The sequence below is a fragment of the Notolepis coatsorum genome, assembly GCF_963971535.1.
Source record: "Notolepis coatsorum genome assembly, chromosome: 17".
NCBI classification, from domain to species: domain Eukaryota; kingdom Metazoa; phylum Chordata; class Actinopteri; order Aulopiformes; family Paralepididae; genus Notolepis; species Notolepis coatsorum.
In genome coordinates this window covers 41,806,610-41,833,705 of record NC_140181.1, presented here as the reverse complement: position 1 = coordinate 41,833,705, position 27,096 = coordinate 41,806,610, and the positions used below count along the sequence as shown (strand labels likewise).

At 40.2% G+C, this 27,096-nt stretch overlaps 2 protein-coding genes across 2 annotated transcripts; one reads left to right on the top strand and one right to left on the bottom strand.

Moving 5' to 3' along the window:
• LOC311244025 (chymotrypsin-like elastase family member 2A) lies at positions 1 to 16,712 on the bottom strand (the record flags this gene model as incomplete). Its single annotated transcript, XM_084333434.1, has 8 exons — positions 1 to 18; positions 734 to 886; positions 5,624 to 5,769; positions 6,269 to 6,405; positions 7,533 to 7,658; positions 12,221 to 12,318; positions 15,742 to 15,830; positions 16,676 to 16,712. The coding sequence occupies 8 exons, from the start codon at positions 16,710 to 16,712 to the stop codon at positions 1 to 3; spliced, it is 804 nt and encodes a 267-aa protein (XP_084189560.1).
• A 2,248-nt stretch (positions 16,713 to 18,960) lies between these two features.
• Positions 18,961 to 26,928, top strand: LOC311244024 (chymotrypsin-like elastase family member 2A; the record flags this gene model as incomplete). Its single annotated transcript, XM_084333433.1, has 8 exons — positions 18,961 to 19,000; positions 19,287 to 19,375; positions 20,446 to 20,543; positions 22,943 to 23,065; positions 23,501 to 23,637; positions 24,991 to 25,136; positions 26,280 to 26,432; positions 26,911 to 26,928. The coding sequence occupies 8 exons, from the start codon at positions 18,961 to 18,963 to the stop codon at positions 26,926 to 26,928; spliced, it is 804 nt and encodes a 267-aa protein (XP_084189559.1).
• Between the last annotated feature and the right edge of the window lie 168 nt (positions 26,929 to 27,096).

The following is a 27,096-nucleotide window of genomic DNA, read 5'->3' as shown; positions in this document are numbered from 1 at the left end:
TTAGTTGTTCATCATGACCTGCAAGAGAGAAATTATAAAGAAACAAATGATATTAGGTCAAGTTGAAGCTGCAATAATTTACTTTACCACTAGATAGCAGCAATGAGCCACTCTAAACATACCCTTAATTTCTCCCAAAATGAAAGTCTCCTATTTTTTCGCCAAAGTGATTGTTTTAAACACACAATCTTCTAACAAAGACATTACCTGAAAATAATAATAGTTTTCAGGCATGGGTTAATACATCTCACCTACAATAAATAGATATTTCACTTCAGCAGAACTACTCAAGTTTCAGCAGGTACATGTACTTTGGACATCAGATATTTAGTTATGATCCTCAAAATGAATGGAGGAGCCTTACACCTGGGAGGAATGGCAGTGTTGATGACAGCGGTGGTCGTTAGCTTACTTACATTTACATTTAGTCATTTTGCTGACACTTTTATCCAAAGCGACTAACAAGTTCTGTACAACACGTCAGCAGGAAGGGTACAACTCTGGCAGCTAAGGGTAAGTGACATTGTTTGTCAAACAGTGTTGAACTTGAGTGCTACAGACGTACTGTAAGTGCATATTAGCATAGTAGTATAGGCAAGGTAGATTCCTTAGTAGCAGAGTGCATAATAGTAAATTTTTTTATTTTATTTTACTTGTAGATTACTTTAAATAGAGGTATTTTTGACGAGTTATACAAAAGTGAAATATCCCTATAAGAGCCACGCCCACTTACGTTGTTGATCCAGGTGATGTAGGCGCTGACGCGGGTGAAGACGGATGGCTTCTTGTAGTAGTTGCAGCCCATGCTGGAACCGAAGCTCACCACTCCATGGACGTCCCAGCTGCCATCTGCGTTCTGACAGTTCAGGGGGCCACCAGAGTCTCCCTACCGGGACAAACAAAACAAAGAGTAATGCAGTTTAGAGACAATGTAGACAATACTTATATTGTGCTATAATTAACATTCAGCCACTATGTTGCACTAGAGACTAGAGCAACATAGGGTACTACGACTATGCTTGCACCTCATGGTACCAAAGCACCTCAAAGGCACTAAAAAACAAATTACAAACATCTCAAAACAAGCTAGTCAGACTACTACTTGACCTGACTCCTAGAACCCACCTCACCCCTGCCCACTTTGACAACCTAGGATGGCTTAGAGTAGACGACAGAGTACAGCAACTTGCAATGGGCCTGGTCTACAAGATACACTACGCGACCAAGGTACCCATGTACATGTCAAAATACTTCCCAAAGGTCAGTGAATACCACGATCACAACACCAGAGGGAGCTCCACAAATCATGTAAAACCCAGATTCGGATCAAACAAGGGACTAAACACGTTTCGCAATTATGCCACATCAATGTGGAACGCCCTGCCTAAAGCTGTAAAGGAATGTGAATCACTACCCACCTTCAAAAACACTCTCAAAAAACACCTACGTGAGACTGCAATTCGAAACTGGCCCCTACAAATGTCCTAACCTAGTTGTACAGTAAATGACCAAGTAAGGCTTTGTCAATATTCAAATGTACAGTGTAAAATGTGTGTGTGTCCCCTTCCCAACCCCCCCCCCCCCCCCCCCACCTCCAATGTACAGCCCTCACCCAACCCACCCAACCCCACCCCACCCAACCAACCTCCTCCAATGTACAGTTTCTATGCCAAATGTATATACACTCCTTTTCTGGACACTTTTGTATCACAAACAGTACTGTATTTGCAAATCTGATATGTCATAAATGTATAGATGTAGCAGTACTGTCTATCTGTATGTCATGTATGTCATATATGTTATGATGAATTGAAAATGGGGGACCCTGATGTAAACAAGTCGAAAGTCTTTCTCTGGTCTGCATCCCCTTAACAATTGTATGTATTGAGCTGTACTGTACTGTACCCATTCTGCAATCTGTTAATAAACTTTTCAATCAATCAATCAATTCAGCACCAGCATGTCATTTATCCAATCTGTGCGTTCCACGTGGGGGAAATGGGAAGTAGGGAGGGGATATATGCACGCAACATGTAAACAACAACATTCATTTTGGACCAGCCAAAACTATTAAAATGTTAACCTCTTAACCCCTTAAGCCCGATTGGCCCAGTACCGGGTTGAGATTTATTTCACGTCATAAATAGATCAATACAGTGACACCGTATTAATTAATGTTGCGTTTCCTTTTCAAATGTAGCCAAGAGTAAAGACCCTAACCCTATCAAAACAGCAGTCAAAGTGTATATTTTCAGCACTACGTTTGTTTACCAATGATATTAAGTGTTATTAGTGTGTTATTATTTACGTTATTTTCATGAGTATATCATGGGTCAAACAAACCTGAACGTTATTGCCATAAAATACAACGTATATTGTTTCTTTACCTTTCTGTGAACATCTACAAAAAAACCGTGTCGCACTCTGGTGAAAAATGGCAGGGCATGGACATTATACAAAAAGATTTCATTTGCGGTCTTTGCCCTGTAACGGGTGCCTTATGGCAATAACGTTGAGGTTTGTTTGACCCGTGAGATATAAACACGAAAATCACATAAAATTATTACGTGAAATATGGTTGGACTTCTGTTACCGGCAGCTGGTGTGTGCTGGGTAGTGTAGTTTTATGAAATTTTGATGTCCATCGAAAGCCGCGTCATGTCTCATGCCTTCTGCTGTCTTGTTGTACAAAACTTGTAAGTTGCGGGGGCGGTCGGGTGGCGTAGCAGAGATTGCGCTCGTCACCAATGCAAGAGGCTGCGGTCTCGACTCCCGGAGTCAGCATTGCCTGTGGCTTGGGCCGATAGTCATACTAACTCGTTTGGCTGAGTTAGCGGGAGGGAAGCCGTGGGTGGGAATCTGGCGTTGTGGACAACGACGCCTACAGGTCAGGTCTGGGCGCCTGCTCAGCGAAAGGCAGGAAGTGGTGAAGGCAGTGTGACCTCCCACGCGTTACACTTCACCAATGAGAGTCCTCGCTGTCAGGTGAAAAGAGAGCTGCTGGCTGTCTCCGCATTGTCGGAGGAAGCATGTGGTAGATTTCAGGGTTCCCTTGTACCGACCAGTAGGGGGAACATGCGCACAACAACCAGGTAGGGGAGAGGGGGAATTGGCATAACGACTAAAAAAAGAGAGATAAAAAAAATAACAATAATAATAATAAAATAATAAAATAAAATAAAAAAACAAAAAAAACTTGTAAGTTGCTTTGGATAAAAGCGTCAGCTAAATGACAAAATTGAAATGTAAATGAAAGTCCTGGGTCTCCTCTTTCTTAGGACTATAACGATTTCATGAGTGCTTCTTCTCGTGTCTAAATCGTCCGTTTTCTGGTGCAATACGCAGAGATTTTTATAAGCTCATATTTAGCTAATAACACTTCAAATCATTGGTAAACAAACGTAGTGCTGAAAATATACATGTTGACTGCTGTTTTGATAGGGTTAGGGTCTTTACTCGTGGCTACATTTGAAAAAGAAATGCAACATTACTTAATATGGACTGTATTGATCTATTTATGACTATATAAATCTGAGGCTTAAGAGGTTAATCAAAAATGTTTGGTGGGGAAAAGCTTTTATTATTAATACTTTTATTCTGCACTTTTCTAAAAGCTCTGTGGTTGTATTATTATAATAATTGTTTTACATACAAATGTTATCTATATAGCACCTTTAACTCTTTGGACGCCATGCAGTTGAGCATCGTTTGTACTTACCACGCCGACGCTCTAAAAGATAGGAATAAGTGGCAGTGTTTGCAGGGCTATAACTATATTCTATATTATAGTTATGGATACAATACTATGGCCCATTTGACATCGACTATCTATTGTTCAATATGTGTTAAAGAAATAATTGTTTCATCAATACATTCCCGTTTTATACCGTGGTGAATATGAGTATAGTTTTAGAGTAATCCTGTCTAATCCCAGAAAACGACACGATGCAGCAATACGTGCATTTCACTAAAAATGTTGCCGTTTCTCGCCTGTACACGCTACTATTTCTAAATCAAATCTATATTATCGGTATTATGTTTCATCATGAATGCATGAAAGGGTGGGGGGGGGTAGTTTTTTGATGCTTTGATCGTCACCAACGGCACACGTTGTGGAGTAACGTTACACACATATCTTGTGATCGAAGTGAAGTCATGGTTGGATCACAGCAGGATTGATACCATATAGGCCTTACCTTCACTAGGATGTACCCCAAAAAGAATATTCCAATTATCTGATCGCGAGTCCCAGTATTGGTGTCGATCGTGTCGCCAACCCTTGCCCGACAAGGACAAATCTGACCGGAGACTTTTGATCGACGCACAGGCCAAGATATAATGTGTCAAAGGGTGCTCGATACTGCCACCTGGGTGGATGCGGCTGGTATTGTACTTTGGCATTCTCAGGATGATTCCCCATGTTAACCCAGAGTCCGTGTGCCTGTAATGAATGGAAATATCGAATAAAAGAAATAATGATGAAAACCTGACTATACCTGGGTCTGGCGCTGAACGGTTGGCGAGTTAACCCGACTTTACGCACTGATTGATTTAAAGGAACACTCCAACATTTTGGGGAAATACACTTATTTGCCATCTCCCCTAGAGTCAGACAAGAAGATTGATATCAGTTTAATCTCTGTGTCCAGTAACTGCAGAGAAAGTTCCAGGTGTATGCCAGCCTAGCCTACCACAATGACTGGAAGCAGGAGGGAGCAGCTAGCCTACCACAATGACTGGAAGCAGGAGGGAGCAGCTAGCCTAGCTCCATCAAAAGTGAAGAAATACAATTTCCAAACAACTCCAAAACTGACGCACTCCCACAGAGATGAAGTTGATATGGGGCGCCCTGGTGGCGCACCACGTATATAGTATACGCTTGTAGCATAATCGCAATGTCCTGGGTTCTAATCCGGCCCAGGACACGTGTTGCATGTCCTCCCCATCTCTCTCTCTCCCAATTTCTGAACTGTCCTGTCAATAAAATGCACTTAAAAAAATTCCCTAAAAATATCCTTAAAAAAAAGAGATGAAGTTGATATCAATCGTCTCGTCTGAGATATCAATCTTGGAAAGCTCACAACTGATGACACACCCCACTTTAACCCATCGCTGAACACACCTCCCTCTAACCATAATTGTGATTGACCACAGGGGGGAAATTCCCCTTCTCCAGAATTTCCCTGATTGGATTGATTTTTCTTTAGAAGGCAACTTCCAGATCAGTAGAACCCTTTCTAGTCCTGAAACACTCAAGGATGCATCTCTGTCCCATCTGTGATAACAAAGAGTAAAAGACAATATTCAGATAAAATGCTAATAAAAAATCACACAGACTGCAGGTTTAAGATGATATTTTGGATCTCGTAAATAGATAAAAGTAACAACAACAACCTGTTAGCAGCACTAAACTTCAAGGTTTGCTTTTATCCAAAGCGACTTACAAGTTCTGTACAACAAGTCAGCAGGAAGGGTAGGCTACAACTCTGGCAGCTAAGGGTAATAACATTGTTCATCAAACCGTGTCGAAATTGAGTGCTAGAAAAGACATATTAGCAACCGGTATCTCCATTTCTTCATTCCATGAGACGTTAAAGTGAAATAGGAAGTCACTCTGACTCACGTTGCAGCTAGCCAGGTTTCCGTCTCCCCCGGCACAGACCATACTGCTGGTGACCAGGCTGCCCCACCAGTCAGACTTGGTGCACTTGTCGTGGCTGACCACGGGCAGGAGAGCCTGCTGCAGAATGTCAGCGATGGGGCCTCCAGCTGTTGAAGAGCACAGGGCCAACATTCATATTAGTGGTCAGGCCCTCGAGTCTGCAAGGCCGGAATGTCTGTAGTTATTCTACTATACATATTCATTAAAGATTTCCAATAATTGAAAAGAGTCTAGTGTTATTCCAGTATGTGCAGAACTGCTCATTCCCTACAAATCTTTGAGGACAGAGCCTTTAGTGTAGCGGCCCCCACCCTCTGGAACTCTCTCCTAGCTTAAATCTGCTCTGCTACATCCTTGGACAGCACTGAAAAGCCACATCCTTGGGTTTCTTGAAAGGCGCTATATAAATCCAAGCTATTATTATTATTCTTGAAGAGGGCATTTTCTATTACAGACTGAGACAACTATTCTAATTTAGCATTTATTTCTGCGAAAAGGTCCCCTGTCATCACATGAATCAACCTGACTATGCTTTTTTGTATATATTCCTCAAGATATGAAAGGAAAAGGACAAACGATGCCAGCCACCAGTGTTAGCTAACTTACTCCAGAGGCGTCCCCAGCCGGTGACGTAGCAGGGGGAGTTGTTGGGCAGGATATGGCCAGAGGTGGGAAGACAGGCGTGCGAAATGGTGTCAGAGAGGGTGATGGGAGAGGGCAGCTTGATCAGGGCGATGTCATTACTGGAGGAGGGATGTAAACATCACAGCATTAGCAGTTTACAGTAGTGTGTTAAATACAATAAATATACTTTTTAAATATAAATATATAAGCTATGTGGAGAACTGTACAGATTACAGTGGAGGTTAAAATACAATGGAATTTAATTACATGACTGATTAGCCATTGGATTAACATATTAAACGATAATACTCTTGCAAAAGAGATACTTAATCTCTTGTATCATGGTATACATGAATAAATGAGTAACACTCAACAACAAGGATACACTAATTAACATTAGTTAATACAGAAATAAGTATTAATTAACAATGATATAATCTCCAGTAATAATTGATTAATGGTGTTCATGTCATCTGAGGTATTAATTGGTATATTATTCAATTGTTTATAAAGACATTAGTTAATGTTGTAAATTAATTGTAAAGTTTGGGGGGTTGTCACAGATTGGTCCTGCTCCCTAACTGTTTGATCACTTTGATGATCAAAGCCCTTTGAGATTGACAGCTGTTGAGCACGTGATCCAACACAGCTGTGGACTATCATGCAATTATAACAATTTAATTTATTTATTTAAACAAACTGTGTCACTTTGTGGTTGATATGTCTTGGGAAGGTCCTTGTGACCGAAATGTCAACTCACTTGAACAAATCAATGCAGAGATGATATTGTGAGTTGACTTTTCTTTGGATTCTCAAGTTTACAATTACAACATTATCTAACATCTTTATAAACTATTCAAGAACATATAAATGAATGCCTTAGTTAATTTGCACACCATTAGTAAATGATTACTAGACATTTAGTTTACTCTTAATTAATGCATATTACTGTATAAACTTATATAAATTAATGTACCCTTATTGTAAAGTGTTACCAATAAAGGACACTGTCGAGATACACTATGGTATCCTATAGCAAGCTATAACACTGACGAAGGAATATGTAATTCCGAAACATGTTTGTTTCAGGCTGCCATTAAATACTTGAACCTGAGTGTGCTGGTCTAGCTTCACTGCTTCTTTTTTTATATAATACTTAATGGGATTACAGCACCCAGTGTAGAATCTTGAGAGCGCGGTCTAACTTGACATTTGATCCTAGGATATAGGAAATGGCCAAGCCCACCGGATTCTGTAGGAGTCCCAGCTCTCGTGTACGATGATTTTGGCGGGGCTGATGGCAAGGGAGCCGGCCTCGTTCTTATTGTCCAGATTGTGCTTTCCCAGGAGGACCTTGTAGGTGTTACGGCTACTGCAGGGACACCATAGAAAACACACAGACACACACATAGTGTCAGGGTCGCTCAGATTTGGGCGCCATTATCAGTGTGAGCCCAACATCAGTAGAACCACATTGAATGATCAGTAACAAGCATTCAGCTAAAATGGATTATAATGTCTTGTAATTTAGTCATTAGCATTCTTATAATTATGCTAGAGCTCACCATGAAGCTAATTAGAAGCTGCTTTGTCACAGTCACTTCACATGGTTTCGACCTCATAACCTTGTGTCTCACTGAATGCTCAAAATAGAGATTTACGGTATTTTAAAGGAACACGCCAACATGGGAAATGAGCTCACCTTCTTCTGAGTCAGACAAGAAGAAGAGGTGTTTTTGGCCAACAGCTATGGGCTAGCTACGGAAGCCCTAGGAGGCCATACATTCATACATTTTATTTACTTTCTTTTATTTTTTTTTACTCGTTTTCCCGTGATAACGAGTTAATTTAATTTGTTTTCTCGTGATAACGGGATAATTTTCTCGAGATCTCGAGATAACAAAGTCACTTATTATTTCGTTATCTCGACATAACAAAGATCGTTTTCTCGTCATAACGGATTCATTTATCTCATTATCTCGACATAACAAAGATCGTTTTCTCGTGATAACGGATTAATTTATTTCAGGGGGGTACATGACATACAGGTATACACAGTACTGTTACATTTGTGACATACAAGATATGCAAATATACAGTACTGTTAAACAGAGATCCTAACAGAAAATATATACATACGAGGGGGAGGAAACTGTACATTTGGAGGGGGGGGGTTTGGACATACAGGGTGCAACTCGGCCTCTCGTAGGTGCTCTTTGAGAGCTCACTTTGATTGTGCCGCCGGTAAAGCTGAAGCCTTTGCTAACCGTCTTCTTAGATGACGCACACTAATGTGTATATTATCTGTAACAGCAAGGCATAAAGTTATTTCAGCCTGTGTCAGGCCTTGATTGAAGAGATATGTGACGCGGTGATCAATATCCTCCTGCTCCTTAGCCCTGCATCACAGTCACGAAAGGGGCTACCTGCTCCTCTGACATTGCGACACTGAATGATGTTTCCTGCAGTGATTTAATATACACTAGACTATCGTTTTGTTTTCTCGAGATCTCGAGAAAATTATCCCGTTATCATGAGAAAACAAATTAAATTAACTCGTTATCACGGGAAAACGGAGTAAATAAAATGTATGAATGTATGGCCTCTTAGGGCTTCCGTAGCTATCTGATCCATATGCACTTCCATTAATTTGTGCTAAGCTAGGCTAGCCTGCATCCGGATAGCTTTCTACTGAAAGCACGGAGAGGAAATTGGTATCTATCTTCTTGTCTGCCTCAGTCTGAAGACATGGGTCTCATTCTCCAATGGACTTATGACAAAAAGGGCTTTCTCTTAGGGCCATTTGAGACCCTTGCGGGCAGCGTGAATATTAAAGGCAACCAACTTGTGTTCGGCTTTTCTCTGATTGGCCGCGCCCCCCCGCCCCCACGCGCAGGCAAGCGCAGCCGTCCCACGTCCCAAATGAAATCCAAAGAGCAAGCGCGGCAGCGCGGCAGCGCGGGCAACCAACTTCTGTAGTGTTGGGCTGCTGTTCCAACGCACTTGTGTTGGGCTGTGGTAGCAGTGGAGCGTGGAGCGCTGCTGACTGATTATTATGTTTCGCGTTTTTAACAACCAACGGTAGATTCACTCGTCACTGTACATGTATAAACAAAGCCCATACAGTTATGAAATAATAAACACTGTTAGGACTCGCAATAATAAACACTGTTACGACTATATATATACTAGACTAGACTAGACACATAGCCATAATTTAAGATATAGTTTATGTATTCGCAAATATGAGAGCTCTGTCATTGAAGTGGGTGGTGGCAGTGTAACAACGTTCACCCTGATGTAAAGTAGCGATTTTTATTGTTTTGTCATGACAACCCAATTACATAATCCAACATATGTGTAAAGAAACAACATATTCCAGTTAACGGAATATTTTTTAATGATTCATTACGGTATAAATTAGGTTAACTAGAGCCAGCGGGGCAATGCGGTTGTTCATTCACCGGCTTCAGTGCGCCGCCCGCGGCTTGACTCGGTTCAGCGTTCACCCTGATGTAAAGTAGCGATTTTTATTGTTTTGTCATGACAACCCAATTACATAATCCAACATATGTGTAAAGAAACAACATATTCCAGTTAACGGAATATTTTTTAATGATTCATTACGGTATAAATTAGGTTAACTAGAGCCAGCGGGGCAATGCGGTTGTTCATTCACCGGCTTCAGTGCGCCGCCCGCGGCTTGACTCGGTTCAGCGTTCACCCTGATGTAAAGTAGCGATTTTGATTGTTTTGTCATGACAACCCAATTACATAATCCAACATATGTGTAAAGAAACAACATATTCCAGTTAACGGAATATTTTTTAATGATTCATTACGGTATAAATTAGGTTAACTAGAGCCAGCGGGGCAATGCGGTTGTTCATTCACCGGCTTCAGTGCGCCGCCCCCGGCTTGACTCGGTTCAGCGTTCACCCTGATGTAAAGTAGCGATTTTGATTGTTTTGTCATGACAACCCAATTACATAATCCAACATATGTGTAAAGAAACAACATATTCCAGTTAACGGAATATTTTTTAATGATTCATTACGGTATAAATTAGGTTAACTAGAGCCAGCGGGGCAATGCGGTTGTTCATTCACCGGCTTCAGTGCGCCGCCCGCGGCTTGACTCGGTTCAGCGTTCACCCTGATGTAAAGTAGCGATTTTTATTGTTTTGTCATGACAACCCAATTACATAATCCAACATATGTGTAAAGAAACAACATATTCCAGTTAACGGTATATTTTTTAATGATTCATTACGGTATAAATTAGGTTAACTGGAGCTGTGGAAACTATTATCTTAAATGATGGCTATGTGTCTAATATGGCTGTCTCAAACACAAGGACCTGGGGGAGCCTCATGCGCATGCGCGGCTCTCTGCCGCGACTCTCTTGTCTCTCTTGTCTCTCTTGCCGCAAGGCCGCGTGCTAGTGGATTGATTGATTGGCCGTGTGGCCAATCAGAGAAACGCTGAACGAAAAGCTGAACACAAGTTGGTTGCCTTTAATATTCACGCCTCCGGCACACGAGGAGGCAGCTGTCGCATCTTTTCACCTGTACAGCGCAATCTCTCAGTGGCTAAGAGTAACGCGTGGGAGGCTCACGCTGCCCCCGATACTTCCCGATTCTGCTGTACTGGCGCACCAACCGACCTGTAGGAGTCGCTGTCCACAACGTCCAATCCCCACCCACCAGCTTTCCCACCCCTAACACTGCCAATTGTGTTAGTATGAACGACCAGCCAAGCTGGTAGCAACGCCTCGGCTCGAACCAAGCATCTCCTGCGTTAGTGGCGAGCGCCTTGCCCACTGCGCCACTTAGCCGCCCCAACATGTTGGTTTCTTAAAGGAACACGCTAGTGTTATGGGAAATGCACATGGGTCTCATTCTCCAAGGACTTACGACAAAAAGGGCTTTCTCTTAGGGCCATTTGAGACCTTTTCGGCCGATTTTGGGATTCAACAACCGTCCCAATAAAACTTAAAAAATGTATATTATATTATAATATATTGTCTATGTACCGGAGGGGACACGTGATGCAAGGCTTGGTCCTCACTGCAGCCGACCAGTGGGAGGCATAGTCTAGCAACGTTCGAGACAGGGGAGGGGAGAATTGAAGGGAGAATTGGCGAGGCTGAAATTGGGATGGGAGAAAAAAAAATAATAATGAGGAAAAAGTGGATACAAAAAAAAAAAAACCAACATTATTATAGGACAAGTGCAAAAAACATGATCAATTTGATATTGCTTGGCAACCATTTGATGCATGATTTTTTTCCGTAGCCGCAGTTTGCAAAGACGCTCTCTGATTGGCTAGCCCGCGTACAGCGAAGACCCTCTCTGATTGGTTTAGCTCCGAAGGGTCTCTTCTGCCTTGTACATATATATTCTCTGCTTCGAAGTGGTTATGCTTTGGCCCTCTTTCGAAGTGGGTTATGCTTAGAGTTAGGGTTAGGGTTAGGGCTAACCCTAACCATAACTCTAAGCATAACCCACTTCGAAAAAGGGCCAAAGCATAACCACTTGCGTGATTTTTTTCCGTAGCCGCAGTTTGCGAAGACGCTCCCTGATTGGCCAGCCCGCGTACAGCGAAGACCCTCTCTGATTGGTTTAGCTCCGAAGGGCTCTGGGATAGAAATGTCCGCCTTGTACATATATATTCTCTGCTTTGAAGTGGTTATGCTTTGGCCCTCTTTCGAAGTGGGTTACGCTTAGAGGGCCAAAGCATAACCACTTCGAAGCAGAGAATATATATGTACAAGGCGGAAGAGACCCTTCGGAGCTAAACCAATCAGAGAGGGTCTTCGCTGTACGCGGGCTAGCCAATCAGAGAGCGTCTTCGCAAACTGCGGCTACGGAAAAAAATCACGCCCATTTTGATAGTAACTGATTTGTGCAGCTTCCTGGTGACCCGGTTGTACCTGATGCAGTGGGCAGCGGTCATGACCCACTGGCTGGCGATCAGAGAGGCTCCACAGGTGTGGTAGAAGTTGTTGCCACTCTTGTACTGCAGAGACACCTGTGAGACACGGACAACACCAAATACACAGATGACTCGCTGTGGTTACTGTGGACAAACAGTACTCTGGCATTATACAAATACTTTAGTCAATATAGGCCATTACCTGTTGGATTACCATGAAACATTTTGAATGGGAAAAGGGAATTCGATACTAGGATTATAAACGCTGTCAGAATGTTGTACGTCATAAAACAATAGTTTATAACAGGTGTAGATGGTTAACAATACTTCAATTATAGAATGTACATCGGAATAAATTGCCCGTTTTACTGCACATTCTATAGATTTTGGAGACAAAGTAATCAAAAATAAAAATTAGTTTGAGTACACCAGTGACCAATTACAATTTTAAAGGGACTATGTGACTATGTTCTCATTTGGAATGAGAACCATGTACACTCAACCTCATTCAAATAATGTGGAATAAGCTAAAGAAAAAAAAATAACAACATAAAACTAACTTCACCATGGCAAAAATAAATACTATGTATTATGTGCTTCAGATCACAATTTCTTCCTTTTGCCATGCAATAAGATAGCATAAAATGGCTGGTACCTATATGGATTCCTCGTATCGTTTCGTTTTCAATGCTAAATTCACTCCACAAATGCCAGTGACACTGACTGTATCATTGCTTCCTTGAAATTGTTCAAAATCATTTTACAAATAGACAAGTAAACAATAACAAGGAAGCAGTGATATCATCAGTAATAATAACATCATTAGTGGCAACATTTTAAAGCTATAGAACAAAGATAGAGGTATCATTGGAATCTAGACAACTTGATGAATTTGTAGATACCAGACATTTTATGCTAGTCTATCTGAAATTGCGCTCAAAATCATGTAATAAGTGATATTTATTTGACCATGATGAAGTATAGTTTGATGTTGGATTGTATTTTTTGTGCTGATTCCACATAATTTGTATGTGTTTGAGTATTTTTGTATTTATATATTTTTTTTGTATTTATTGGTTTAAAATACAGAGACAGTGCATATTAAGGAACATTTGACTGTAAATATGCCAGTTTAGCCAAGTTGGCTAATTTTCAACTGTAGTCTCTGGGGCAGGTGACATGAGCACAACAATAATTAAAACATAGTACAATCATTAAAACACAGTAGGAATCAGTATAGGTTACAATACACTAAAATACATACAAATAAATACATTAAAATAGAACCCCTCAGTTAAAAAACATAGTACAATAATTAAAACACAGTAGGAATCAGTATAGTTTACAATACACTAAAATACATACAAATAAATACATTAAAATACAACCCCTCAGTTAAAATGGTCGCACACTTGACCATCTCTCAACCATGATTTTAAGTTAGTTTTAAATGAGATGTAACTTTGATACTCCCTGAGCCGTGTTGGCACACTGTTCCAGGTGTGGGCTGCTCTCACGGAAAAGGCTGTCTGACTAAAAGCAGACCTCCTGTTTGGGACTACACAGTCCCCTCTGACTACAGACCTGGTATATCTATCAGCAGATGCTTTCTGTTTTATGAAAGTACAGAGGGGGGGAGGAGCCAAGCCATGTAGGATTTTATAGGTAAGGCAGGCATCTTTGAATTTGACAAGATTGTCCCAGCTCAGTAGGTTCTGGTTTGCTATGCTATAACAATGGTGGTGGCTGTTTGTTTTCCTGTCCAGAACTTTCACAGCCTGATGGTAAACTACCTGTACAGATCGTAATGTTGTACAGGAGGCTTGTGTCCAGCTAGTCAGACAGTATGTTAAGTGTGACATAATAATGGCATTAAAATACAGTGCTGCTGCTTTTGTTGACAGAGAGTTTCTGATGTGACGGAATTTTGATAAGTGAAACTTTGCATTGTTTACTACCGATTTAATTTGTTTTTTAAATGTAAGATTGGAGTCCATTTTTATCCCAAGGTATCTATATTCGGATACAACTGTCAACCTTTCTCCTCTGACATAGACATCAGGTGAGACAGTATTCATCAGCCTCTTTGTAAAAAACATGCAAACAGTCTTTTTGGTGTTTAAATGCAGACATGAGTTAGTCAACCATTCAGTGACCGATGTCAACACCGCTGTTAACTTGTTTGCAGCTTGCTGCTTGGTTTCTGCATGGACATAAATGACCGTATCATCTGCATACATCTGGATGTCAGACTTATTGCATACAGCTGGAAGATCATTAATGTATAAACTAAACAACAGCGGCCCCAATATAGATCCTTGGGGGACACCAAAACCACAGCTAAGGGCAGAGGATAGCTCACCATTTGCCCTTACTCTCTGAGTTCTACCTTCAAGATAAGACTTCATGTATGTGATGGTATTAGGGGAGAAGTTGTACCGAGAAAGCTTGGTGAGCAGGACACCATGATCCACAGTGTCGAAGGCTTTCTTTAGATCTAAAAATGCGGCTACAACAACTCCCCCCTTATCAAGCTTAGATTTAATACTCTCCAGGAGGAAGCAGATTGCAGTCTCTGTTGAGTGTTTTGCCCTAAAACCAAACTGCATGGGGTGCAGTCCAACAGAGCTGGTGCTAAGGTGACTTGTTAGTTGTTCTGCTATGTGTTTCTCTTCTATTTTGGAAATAACAGGTAAAATGCTAATTGGCCTATAGTTAGCTACCTCAGAGGATTGACCTGCTTTGTAGATGGGGGTTATTATAGCTTCTGGGAAAACGCCTTCACTATAGGATCTATTTATGATTGTTGATATTGGTCCAGATAAGCATTCATTAAAAGTTTTTAGTAGCATAGTGTTTAGACCATACACATCCTTGGCTTTGGAGTTCAAGGAATTTATAATTGTTGTCACTTTTGTTACAGTGATTTCACACAGCTCAAAGACAGGCTGATTTTGATCCACTGGAGACATAGTCAGATTAGTAGGGGAGCTCTGTTGCAGAGTCTGCACCGACTCTACAAAATAGGAATTAAAACTTGTTGCAATTTGAGGTCCATCCTGTGTAATATTGCCATTCACACAGATTTCTAGGCACTTTTTTCCCAGTGTGTTTCCCTGTCAGTTTATTCAAGTTCTCCCAGATCAATTTGGAGTTTCCCTTTGCTTGGTCAATGATATTAATAAAGAAATTGGCCTTTGCTTTCCTTATTTCTCTTGCCACCTTATTTCGCAGTCCTATAAACTTATGTTTATTAGTGGTCAGTTTTGATTTTATGGCTACTTTCAGTGTCGCATCACGCTCCCTCATCATTTGAAGTAAAACACCTCCTATCCATGGAAGAGTGTTTTTCTGTCCACATCTAGGTTTTGTTTTCCTCATAAAAGTATTCATTACATTGGTCCTCATTCCAAACGAATAAATATCTTGCACCTCTTTAAGCAGGTGATCGGTAATCTGTACATTTAGAAAATAACCTTCCCTGGACAGTGGACATTAGTGTGGTAATAGACAAGGTACCTGCCAGGGCCAGCTGTGCTCACGGACATCTTCTCCTCCGACCACCCTGTTGACGGTGGGGGGGTAGGTGGATATGCCACACCCGTAGGCTGAAACAAAAGGCACAGTTAGGTTATTTCTCTTCAAATATCTGTGGCTTCTACTGTAAATAATAGTTGTCAACTAAGGTTTTCTTAAAGGTACTAAGTGTAATATTTAACAATTTGGAATGAGTGCACATGGGTGTACTTGAGTGTAGACTACATGGTCCTCATTCCAAATCATTAAATATTACACATAGTACCTTTAAGACAAAATGGTTAACAAATCATTTAGAATTTTTTATTTCATGACTTAACAAGTGGAAATATTAGAGACAGTCTATATAATGAGAAAACAGAGCACTGTGGCTGTTCTGAATGGCAAAGTCCATAACACTAAAGATGGCAGGAACAAACTTTTCACTACAAAACAAACATATTTAGAGAAATTATTAAATGTTATGTTATGTTGAGTAAAACTATTATCTACTTAATCTTGAGGTTAAAGGTGACAAGAATCGTGATCTCTGCTAAAAGGCTGTGAATTGCGCAGAGTGGTTTTTATGGTAACTAAAGACTGGCAGGTGGTGCATAGAAGCTGGTCTAAATAGACCAAATGAACCATTCTGTGTTGTAAAAAAAAAACTATTAAATATGTGACGGATTGTTAGATACGGATGACTCCCCATTCAAAGAGATAGGGGTCATGTCTTGTTAGTCTTGCTAGTCACCGTTATCAAGATGGAGGCAGAGTGAACCAACTTCTCTTTAGACAGACTTTGGAAATATATCATGAAATTATAAGTAACGGCTAATATGTAAGTTACAGCCCACTTCAGGTACATAGACATGGCTAACCTGTACTAACACTAACACTGAAGTTGACTACCTGGACAGATCTTATTAATGCTTACCGCCAGCAACAAACAAAGCCAGGATCACAAACTTCATGATGACTGTAAGAGGTCAGTGGGACTTGCTCCCTCTTATATATCAAGAACAGACCTCAGTTCAGTTCAGTGGCATCTGGGCCTGTTGCAAAACATCTGCAATAACAGGAAACTGTCTGGGAAAAATAAACCTTGGAGATAAGTCTCCTAAAAATATCCCTTGATCCCTTATCACCTCAAGCTGCCCCTCTGAGAAATGAACAGGTGTTATAGACTGTGTTGGTAATCCAACTGATGGGGTGTTTTTCCACAAAAAACACTTGTAACTTTAATCTTAGTTTTGAAGGCAAATTATTATTATTATTATTATTATTATTATTATTATTATTATTATTATTATTATTATTATTATTATTATTATTATTATTATTATTATTATTATTATTATTATTATTATTATTATTATTATTATTATTATTATTATTATTATTATTATTATTATTATTATTATTATTATTATTATTATTATTATTATTATTATTATTATTATTGTTATATCTACTGTAAGCATACACTGTAGATCAAATGTTCAGTCCAAGGAGGTCAAATTCAGTCTAAACACTTAATAAGGGATACCAATGTGAGAGGTTTACACAATATTTACACTTTAGCAATCCACTTAATAATAATAATAATAATAATAATAATAATAATAATAATAATAATAATAATAATAATAATAATATTAAAGTACAGTACAGTGTGTGTGTGTGTGTGACGTGTGTGTGTGTGTGTGTGTGTGTGTGTGTGTGTGTGTGTGTAGGTGTGTGTGTGTGTGTGTGTGTGTGTGTGTGTGTGTGTGCGCGCGCGCGCGCGTGTGTGTGTGTGTTTGTAATGCTCTGCATTACAGAGCCCTGCTTGGTATTGAACTTTGTTTACATTTTTAGTAAATGTATGGGTTGGAGTTGAGTGGGGATTAGGGGAGGGGTTGCTACTGCTGACCACACCGACTGCTGACCAATATAACTGTAAATGTTATGAATATATTATAGCTATAGCTTATTATAGTGTGCATTTCTCCAGACCTCTCTTGGCAGAGTTTGAGGTGTGGCCTATCCCCACTGAACTCTAACCCATATATGAGACCAAAACTAAAAATGTAAACAAAGTGCAGTACCAAGAGGAGCTCTTTTGCAAAGAGACCGATGTTTGATGCGTCATTAAAGCATATATCTACATTCAAATGTTTATTTACAAAGTGCTCCTAAACAAATGACCACATTACATTACTTCACTAGATATCAATGTAGCTTATCAAACCCACTCTCAGGACTCCCTGACTAGAGCACCACAGACTGTTTCTTTTAAAAGAGGACTAAAAACGGACCTCTTCACAAAAGCATTCTCTTAGTTTTAACCTTTTTATACATGCCTTTGTGTGTTTTATTCTTTTTTTCTTTGTATGTTTTTATGCCTTGTTTTTTAATTGCCTATATGTTTTACCCTGTAGCACTCTGAGATTTGGTTTCCAAATGTAGAGTGCACTACAAATTGAATCTATTATTATTTATTATTATTATTACACATTATTACATGTTTCATGGGTCAATTCAGAACTCAGAAACACTGCTTTTCGATTTTGTGCTCCAGACTTGTGGAATAACCTACAAAGCATTTTGAATCAACTCCCTGATAACATTTTAAAGAATTAAATGTTAATGTTTTTGAATGTAAATGCTTTAACCAGGAATTGTTTCAATCAATCTTAATATTTGTGTTGTAATCTTGGCCCTCAATATATTCCAGAGAATTAGGCTGAATGAATGAATTAATATACTACAATAAATGTATAACCCAAAATATTAATATAATGTATAATACAATACATGTAAAACAGGCCTACTTAATTACATCAAATCGTACTGTCATTACTGATGATGTACAATTTGAACAGATTCCCACAAGAGAATGGCAGGTGTACTATTTATACTAGCTGTTTATACTTGCTATTTTGACTATTTGCAATTTCTTAATTCACTCTTCCATGCAGGGTATTGGGATACAGAAATATGTGAATATCCTGCCACCAGACATATGTTTAATCCCTCCATTATAAGTTAATATTAACGCGGTCAAGGGGGTGGAAAAATACTTTTAGATATCCACCAGTTTGGATGTCCACTTAGCTCCACCCTTAAGGGCAGATTCCCAAGGATTTGACACACCTTTGGCCCTCTGACTAACATCACATCACAACTGGAGCAGTATAAATACATCTGAATACAGCACAACATTTTGTAGATACAGACATGATGAAGTTTGTGATCCTCGCCCTCTTTGTTGCTGGCGGTAAGACACTCTTGCACATTAGTTGTAATATACAAACCCTTGCAGGAAGCAATGTGGTGACAGACGATTACTTACATTCATTACCTGCAATTAGTAAAAAAATAAAACAAAAAAAACAGAATAACAGTAGTAGCTGACCCAGTTTTCCTCTGAGGTTTTTCTTTATTCAGTTATGAAAATGTACCATAGATTTATTTTCCCTTGCATCTCTGAGTATCTAATCTGTTTACAAAATGATCTATTGCACCTTTAAGTCTGTCTGTTTGGTTGTCTATCCGTCCCCCAGCCTATGGGTGCGGTCTGCCCACCTTCACCCCTGTGGTAACCAGGGTGGTCGGAGGAGAGGATGCAAGGCCTCACAGCTGGCCCTGGCAGGTAAAACACACACGCACACACACATGCACATGCACATCTGCACACACACACGCATGCGCACGCACACACACACACACACACACACCTACACACACACACACACACACACACACACACACACACACACACACACACACACACACACACACACACACACACACACACACACACACACACACACACACACACACACACACACACACACACACACACACACACTCTTCCCCCTCAAATGTATATTCTATATTCTCTTTTAGAATATCTCTTAAACAGTACTGTATATTTGTATATCTTGTATGTTATAAATGTCTGGATGTAACAGTACTGTATATCTGTATGTCGTGTATGTCATGATAAATGAAAATGGGGGAGCCTGATGTAAACAAGACGAAAGTCTTTCTCTGGGTCTGCATCCCCTTAACAATTCTGCAATCTGTTAAATAAAGTTTTCAATCAATCAAAACACACACATACAGGAGAGAACTATCCAATTGTCACAAGACGAGGTATAACACAACTGGCAAAGGGAATGGACTAATTACGATGCCACAGTTTCATGCTGGTCCTCATCCGTCAGTCTCTACTGTGCTTTGATTCATGCTAATGGTAGTTGTTCTGGCTAGAGTTGCTACATTAAGCTCCACGACAGCAGTAGCAAGGAAATAATCGATACCAGTGAAGTACTAAGAAAAGACTAAATAGCAGTAAAGTATGAATGTCTGACAAGGTGTCTCTGGCTTCCTCAACAGGTTTTTGCATAAAGATCAGAAAGCAAAAACAATATTTGGCGATAACTGATCCTTCAGATGATGCTAATGTATGCATGTATCCTGAAAAGTAGGAAGGCCCAGCTAATTATTTTTGCCTAGGTCCCTGAATGGTTTAGGGTCGACTCTGCATTCACATGTCAAATGATTTGGATTGATAATACAACGGCACATGTTGATATGTTGATTCTTAATTTGAAAAATCCTATTAAATGTTGGTTGTTTTCTCTTCAATTCATTGTATTTTGACAATAATAAAAGTTGAAAAACACAAGATTCTAACAATGACACGTTCCTCCTCAGATCTCTCTGCAGTACAACAGAGAGGGAGAGTGGAGACACACCTGTGGTGGCACTCTGATCTCTGACCAGTGGGTTCTCACCGCTGCCCACTGCATCAGGTACAACTGACTGCAATTTTTCTTGTTCCATGGTGGAAAGGAATCCCAACCTGAGCACGATATAAGAGCACAATGGCCATCGTGTGAATATGGTCAATGTACTCCATATTGTACTAGACCACCTACTTAATGGTTGATAATTGATCATTAAGTATAGCAGAAATAATCTTTTCAGTCAGTAATTGTGTTTGTAGAAGGGTATACTGGCAGTACAGGAATGTGGGGTGCCACAAGGCTCAACATTAGGCCCGCTCTTGTTTTCAATATTTATTAATGATCTCCCCTCAATTTTCACAGGTTGTAATACTCAACTCTATGCCGACGACACAGTGATATATACATCTCTAATTACCTTACCTCAAATTCAGTTATCACTGCAATCAAATTTCAATAAACTCGAATCATGGCTCTCGGCTAATAAACTTTTAATCAACAAAACTAAAACTAATACTATGCTCTTTGGGACCACCCGTAATCTTGCATCCAAAACCATTAATCAACCATTTAATATCACTTGTCTGGACGGTACACAACTGCATAGAGTTGATCACATTAAATACCTTGGTCTATGGCTTGATTCAGAACTCTCATATAAATATCACATAGATAATATTGTTAGAAAAGTCAACTTTAGTGCTGGTGTTCTCTACCGCAACAAAAAATGTTTCACACTCCCTGTCAGAAAGAAACTGGTTCAGCAACTAATTTTACCCATCATGGATTACGCTGACGTAGTTTACCAAACTGCATCTAAAACCAACCTTCTTCCACTAAACACACTATTCAACCGTCTATGCAGATTTGCTCTTGGCTGCCCATATTTGACACACCACTGCACCATGTATGAAAATCTTAATTTTCCAGCTCCCACAGTAAGACGACAGCAGCACTGGTTACAGTTCATTTTTAAATGTATTCACTTCAATTATCCGCAATATCTCAAACAGTATATGGACCCTTTCACCTCTATACATCAACTAAGACACTGTGCACAGCTATTTTTTAAAGTTCCAACAAATGTTACTACCTCAGTTGGCAAAAAAGCATTCATGTTCAAAGGTCCATCTGACTGGAATAATCTCCCAGTTCATATTCGAGCTATAACATCATCACAACTGTTTAAAACTGTGCTGTCCTCTCACCTTGAGATTACTTGTTCATGTTTCCACCAATAATAGTATAACAGATCTTTGAAGCAATCACTTGAATATGTGCTCTGTGTTTTGTTGTTTGGTTGTCTTATGTTCCTCTTGTTTGATGTTGTTTGAACCTGTTTATTATTAATTCTATTTTGTGTTGTGTTTGGTTTTTGTTTGCTTCTTTGTTTTGTTATGTTGAATACATATTAATGTATGTATTCTGTAAGCTGTGGACCCCCTTGAAAACGAGATGGTTCATCTCAAGGGGTAATTCCAAATAAAGAATTTCAATATATAGTATACTGTACAGTATATATAAATAGCGTTAGGATCAGTATGGTATACAGTATGTCTATATTTTCTTTACTGTTATATAATATTAGTATTACAGTATATTATATTATATTAGCAATTTCATTCATACATATAACACTAAAGTAATAATATTAAACATTTTCATATATTTTTAGCCACTCTTTATCACCAATTGATTTAACACAGTAGTGATTCTACCTATACCCAGTTCATGAATATTTTTACATTTGCTGTTCTTGGCTGTTCTAAACACTGGTGTCTGGTAGGACATTCCTGTTCTAAACACTGGTGTCTGGTAGGACATTCCTGTTCTAAACACTGGTGTCTGGTAGGACATTCCTGTTCTAAACACTGGTGTCTGGTAGGACATTCCTGTTCTAAACATTAGTGTCTGGTAGAACATTCATGGTCTAAACACTGGTGTCTGGTAGGACATTCCTGTTCTAAACACTGGTGTCTGGTAGGATATTCATGTTCTAAACACTGGTGTCTGGTAGGACATTCCTGTTCTAAACACTGGTGTCTGGTAGGACATTCCTGTTCTAAACAGTGGTGTCTGGTAGGACATTCCTGTTCTAAACACTGGTGTCTGGTAGGACATTCCTGTTCTAAACACTGGTGTCTGGTAGGACATTCATGTTCTAAACCCTGGTGTCTGGTAGGACATTCCTGTTCTAAACACTGGTGTCTGGTAGGACATTCCTGTTCTAAACATTAGTGTCTGGTAGAACATTCATGGTCTAAACACTGGTGTCTGGTAGGACATTCATGTTCTAAACCCTGGTGTCTGGTAGGACATTCATGTTCTAAACCCTGGTGTCTGGTAGGACATTCATGATTGGGTGCTACACATTGGTGGCGGAGGAGGTGTTTTCCACTCTACATAGTAAAGCAATTTGAGTGTCTAGAAGAGCACACTATATAATAAACTATTTCGTCTTCCAGCTCTGGCAGGCAGTACAGAGTGGCTCTGGGCGAGCACAACCTGAAGGGAACTGATGAAGGCACCGTGTTCATGGGCGCCGCCAACATCGTCGTGCACGAGAAGTGGAACCCCTTCTTCATCCGGTACGGTCGTAGATGACCTTTGACACCACTCTGTTGTGTAATACAAAATTATATCCTGGTGTACAATGTCCTACACTAATATCTTCAACTACTGCTGCAAACACACTAGACTGTACTTAGCGGAAATGTGTACTCAAATTAAACTCAGTCGTTTTAATATTATCATGAAATGTACATAGCCTGTGGCTTTAATTTACCTATCTCGAACCCACCCTCTTTTCTTGATCCTCCGAACACAACCGTCGCTTCCCACACCACAAGGTTTGTCCGAGGGAAGTAACAGTTGTGATTGGAGGATCAAGAAAAGAGATGGGTAAATTAAAAAAAAAAAATATTATTCTCAGCTCATCTTTGCACAGTGCAGTATGTTCTAGTACCTGCTGGCCACCTGGCCACATGTTGTCACTGGTCTTACGGTGTGTCTGTCCTCTCCAGTAATGACATCGCCCTGATCAAGATGGAGGCTCCAGTCACCTTCAGTGACACCATTATGGCTTCCTGTCTCCCTGAGGCCGGATTCATCCTGCCTCATAACGAGTCCTGCTACGTCACCGGCTGGGGACGCATCTCCAGTGAGTGTCTCTACATCAATTCTTCCTATATTATTAATATAGAAACTTTTTGTTATAATATTTTTTTTAACGTTCATTTATCAAGGTATAGGTTCTCTGACCACGGATGCTCTTTTTCAGCAACGCCCTGCTTCACATTCACACAGTTCCATTCACACCTGGGAGCTGCTAAGTACAACCACAATCTGACATTGTTGGCCACTGAGCAACTCCACTGGAGCAATTAGGGGTTACGTGTCTTGCTTACCATGTCTTTACCCAGGGGTGTAAAGTACTTGAGTAATTGTACTTTGTTACAATATTAACTACTGTTTTTGTTTTACTCAAGTATTATTAGGTTTGTATACTTTTACTCAATTACATTTCAGAGAAAAAAAACATACTTTTTACTATTTAAAATGCAGACATACAAAGTACAAAGTACAAATCTTGCAGGTCCAACAATTTTTTTTTATCCACTTTTTCTCCTATTTTCTATATTTTCTCCCATCCCAATTTCGTATCATCCAATTCAACCCTCCCCTGTCACGGACGCTGTTTCTTGCCTCCCACAAGCCGGCTGCAATGTGCACTAAGTCATACATAGCACAAGTCTCCTCCGGTACTTGAGGTAACAGCAGTCGCATCTTTTCACCTGCGCAGCTCGATCTCTCAGTGGCGAGGAGTAACGCGTGGGAGGCTCACGCTGCCCCCGACACTTCCTGATTCTACTGCGCAGGCGCACCAACCGACCTGTAGGAGTCGCTGTCCACAACGCCCGATCCCCACCCATCAGTTTCCCACCCCCTAATACGGCCAATGTGTATTAGTACGGACGACCAGCTAAACTGAAAGCAAATGTGGAGCGCTGGGCTCGAACTGACGAGCCCAGCGTCTCCAGCATTTCGTGGCGAGCGCCTTGCCCACTACGCCACGTAGCCGCCCCAGGTCCAACTATTTTAATTAGTATATTTGTTTCTCTGGCCGAACTAACGTTAACGTTATTAATCCTGCGGCCGCTCTTTATTTAAAAACAGCCAATCAAATCCCCATCAATGGAAAATTAACCCGCCCATACCCATGCTGATTGGTCCTTTTGCAAGACTAGAAAGCGGGGATCTTTGATTAAACACCTGCTATCAGAAAAATAGAAAAAAAAGTTTTTACTTTAACTTTTTAGTACTTAAGTACATTTCAAAGTAGAAACTTTTTGACTTTTACTCAAGTGTGTTTTTAGCCAGATACTCTGACTTTTACTTGAATACGATTTTGAGACGGTACCCTATACTTAAGTATAATTTCTGGGTACTTTTTACACCCCTGTCTTTACCCCAGTTGACTCTTATCTTGTACTCTTCTCTCCTCCCTATACAGCCGGAGGCCCCATTGCTGACATCCTGCAGCAGGCTCTCCTGCCCGTGGTGGACCACGCCACCTGTGCCCTGTCTGACTGGTGGGGCCCTATGGTGTCTGAGTCCATGGTCTGTGCCGGTGGAGATGGAGTTGTGTCTGGATGCAACGTGAGTCTGTGGCTTAATTAAGAAGGACAGCGTCATTTATGGGATTACTGTCAAAATTATTTCACACTTGTAATTGTCATTCTGTATGGAATTAGAGTCTATAGCCATAATGAATTCAACATTGTTTTGATGGCCATTACTGGATCCCAGTGAAGAGCTTCTGATTGTAAAATGTATTATGTTAGTTTTTGCAAGCCACACATTTAGTATAAAAAAATTACTTATATATTAATAACTTAATAAATCACACTGAGGGCAATTCCAAGTTAAAAGGTAACTGCTCAAACAACCCGGTAGTTTATTGCATTGCTGCTTCACAAGCAAGGATTTAGATTCCATTGTGACTCTTGAACCTTGTAGCATGTCTGCCATCTTTCCTGCTCCTTCACACTGTATAATATGTAATAAAAGAGAAATGCCTTAATAATCTAAAAAGAAGAAAGAAAAAAGTAATCTGTCACAGATTATTGATGACCTACCTAGTCTACTTTCAAATGTCATCAGTAACACAATCCATCAGCATACCATACCTCAACTCAGTAATGTAATCTGACTACTACACTCCATTACTCTTGAGTATAACGCAGGGTCGTAGGTTTGATTTCAGCTTTGGTATGGACACTTTTTTGCACTCCTTTGAGCGTGAATGCTGTTTTGTGAGCTACAAAGAGCATCAAATGATCCTGATGACTGTTTCTTTAATTAACCTCCTGAACTGATGCATTTGGCCTACATGTGCACTTGCTGCATACAAATTGATAGCAGAGTTGGTCCACTCATGAGAGTGAGTAGCGGGACCAGTGAGTGGGCGGTTGTGACAGAGCTGGTGAGGACCTCACTGGGACAGAGGGAGGGAGGGAGGAAAGTCCATTATTATTGTTGATTGGATATTGCAGATAATAGGAAAGCTTGCTGATACTGTAGGTTCTTGGTGCAGCTGTCTAACTACACTTTCGCAACAGGTAAAAAGGCGCTGTTTTGCAAGACTGCAATGTTGTTAATTATGATACTAAAATTACAGTTTTCACTCATTTTATTTTGGTAGGGACAATTGGTCTGTGACTTTGGTGGGGACATGTCCTAGTGTCCCTATATAAAGCTATGGTATAATACCAGTTGGTAAACTGATGGTTCTCTCCACAGGGAGACTCTGGTGGTCCTCTGAACTGCAGGAACATGGAAGGTGCCTGGGAGGTCCACGGTATCGTCAGCTTCGGCTCTGGCCTCAGCTGCAACTTCCCCAAGAAGCCGACAGTCTTCACCCGTGTCACCTCCTACATCGACTGGATCAGCTCCGTAAGTACTGCCCCATTCAATAACCTTTTTGTCCATTCATTTATTTTATTTTAGAGCCCTCAGTCGTCCTGTAACACACTATATTCCTGGGAACAGGGTGGAAAGGAACCCAACCTGAGCATGACATAAGAGCAAAATGGCCGCCGTGTGAAAATGGTCAATTATTAGGAATTAATTTCTACCTCTCAAAACGTATTATGCACACATTTCACCACAGGGGTCAGGGTGCAGGTTTAGCAATTTGAAGAACAGGTTGGTGTTTAAGGTTTTGCGAAAGCACAGGGATAAACACATTGGCTACTGCAAGGATCGAACCTGTGACCATCCAGTTACCCGACGGAAAAAAACTCTAATGTGTTGATTGTGACTTCCTGCTCTGTTTGAAAACTGGTTGACATGGTGAATCTAATGTGTTTCTGTCTCTTTTACAGACAATGGTTGACATGATGAATCTAATGTGTTTCTGTCTCTTTTACAGACAATGGTTGCCTATTAAGAGGACCTGCTGTTGTTGAGCCATGTCACCATATGGAAATGTTGTCCCAAAATACATTTAAAAAATAAAGTCATAATCACACCGCCGGTGCCATCTTTCCTTCTTTATTTGATTAGCAGTAGTCCATAAATACAAGACAAGTCCTGATTGACAGCAAAAGCAACACTA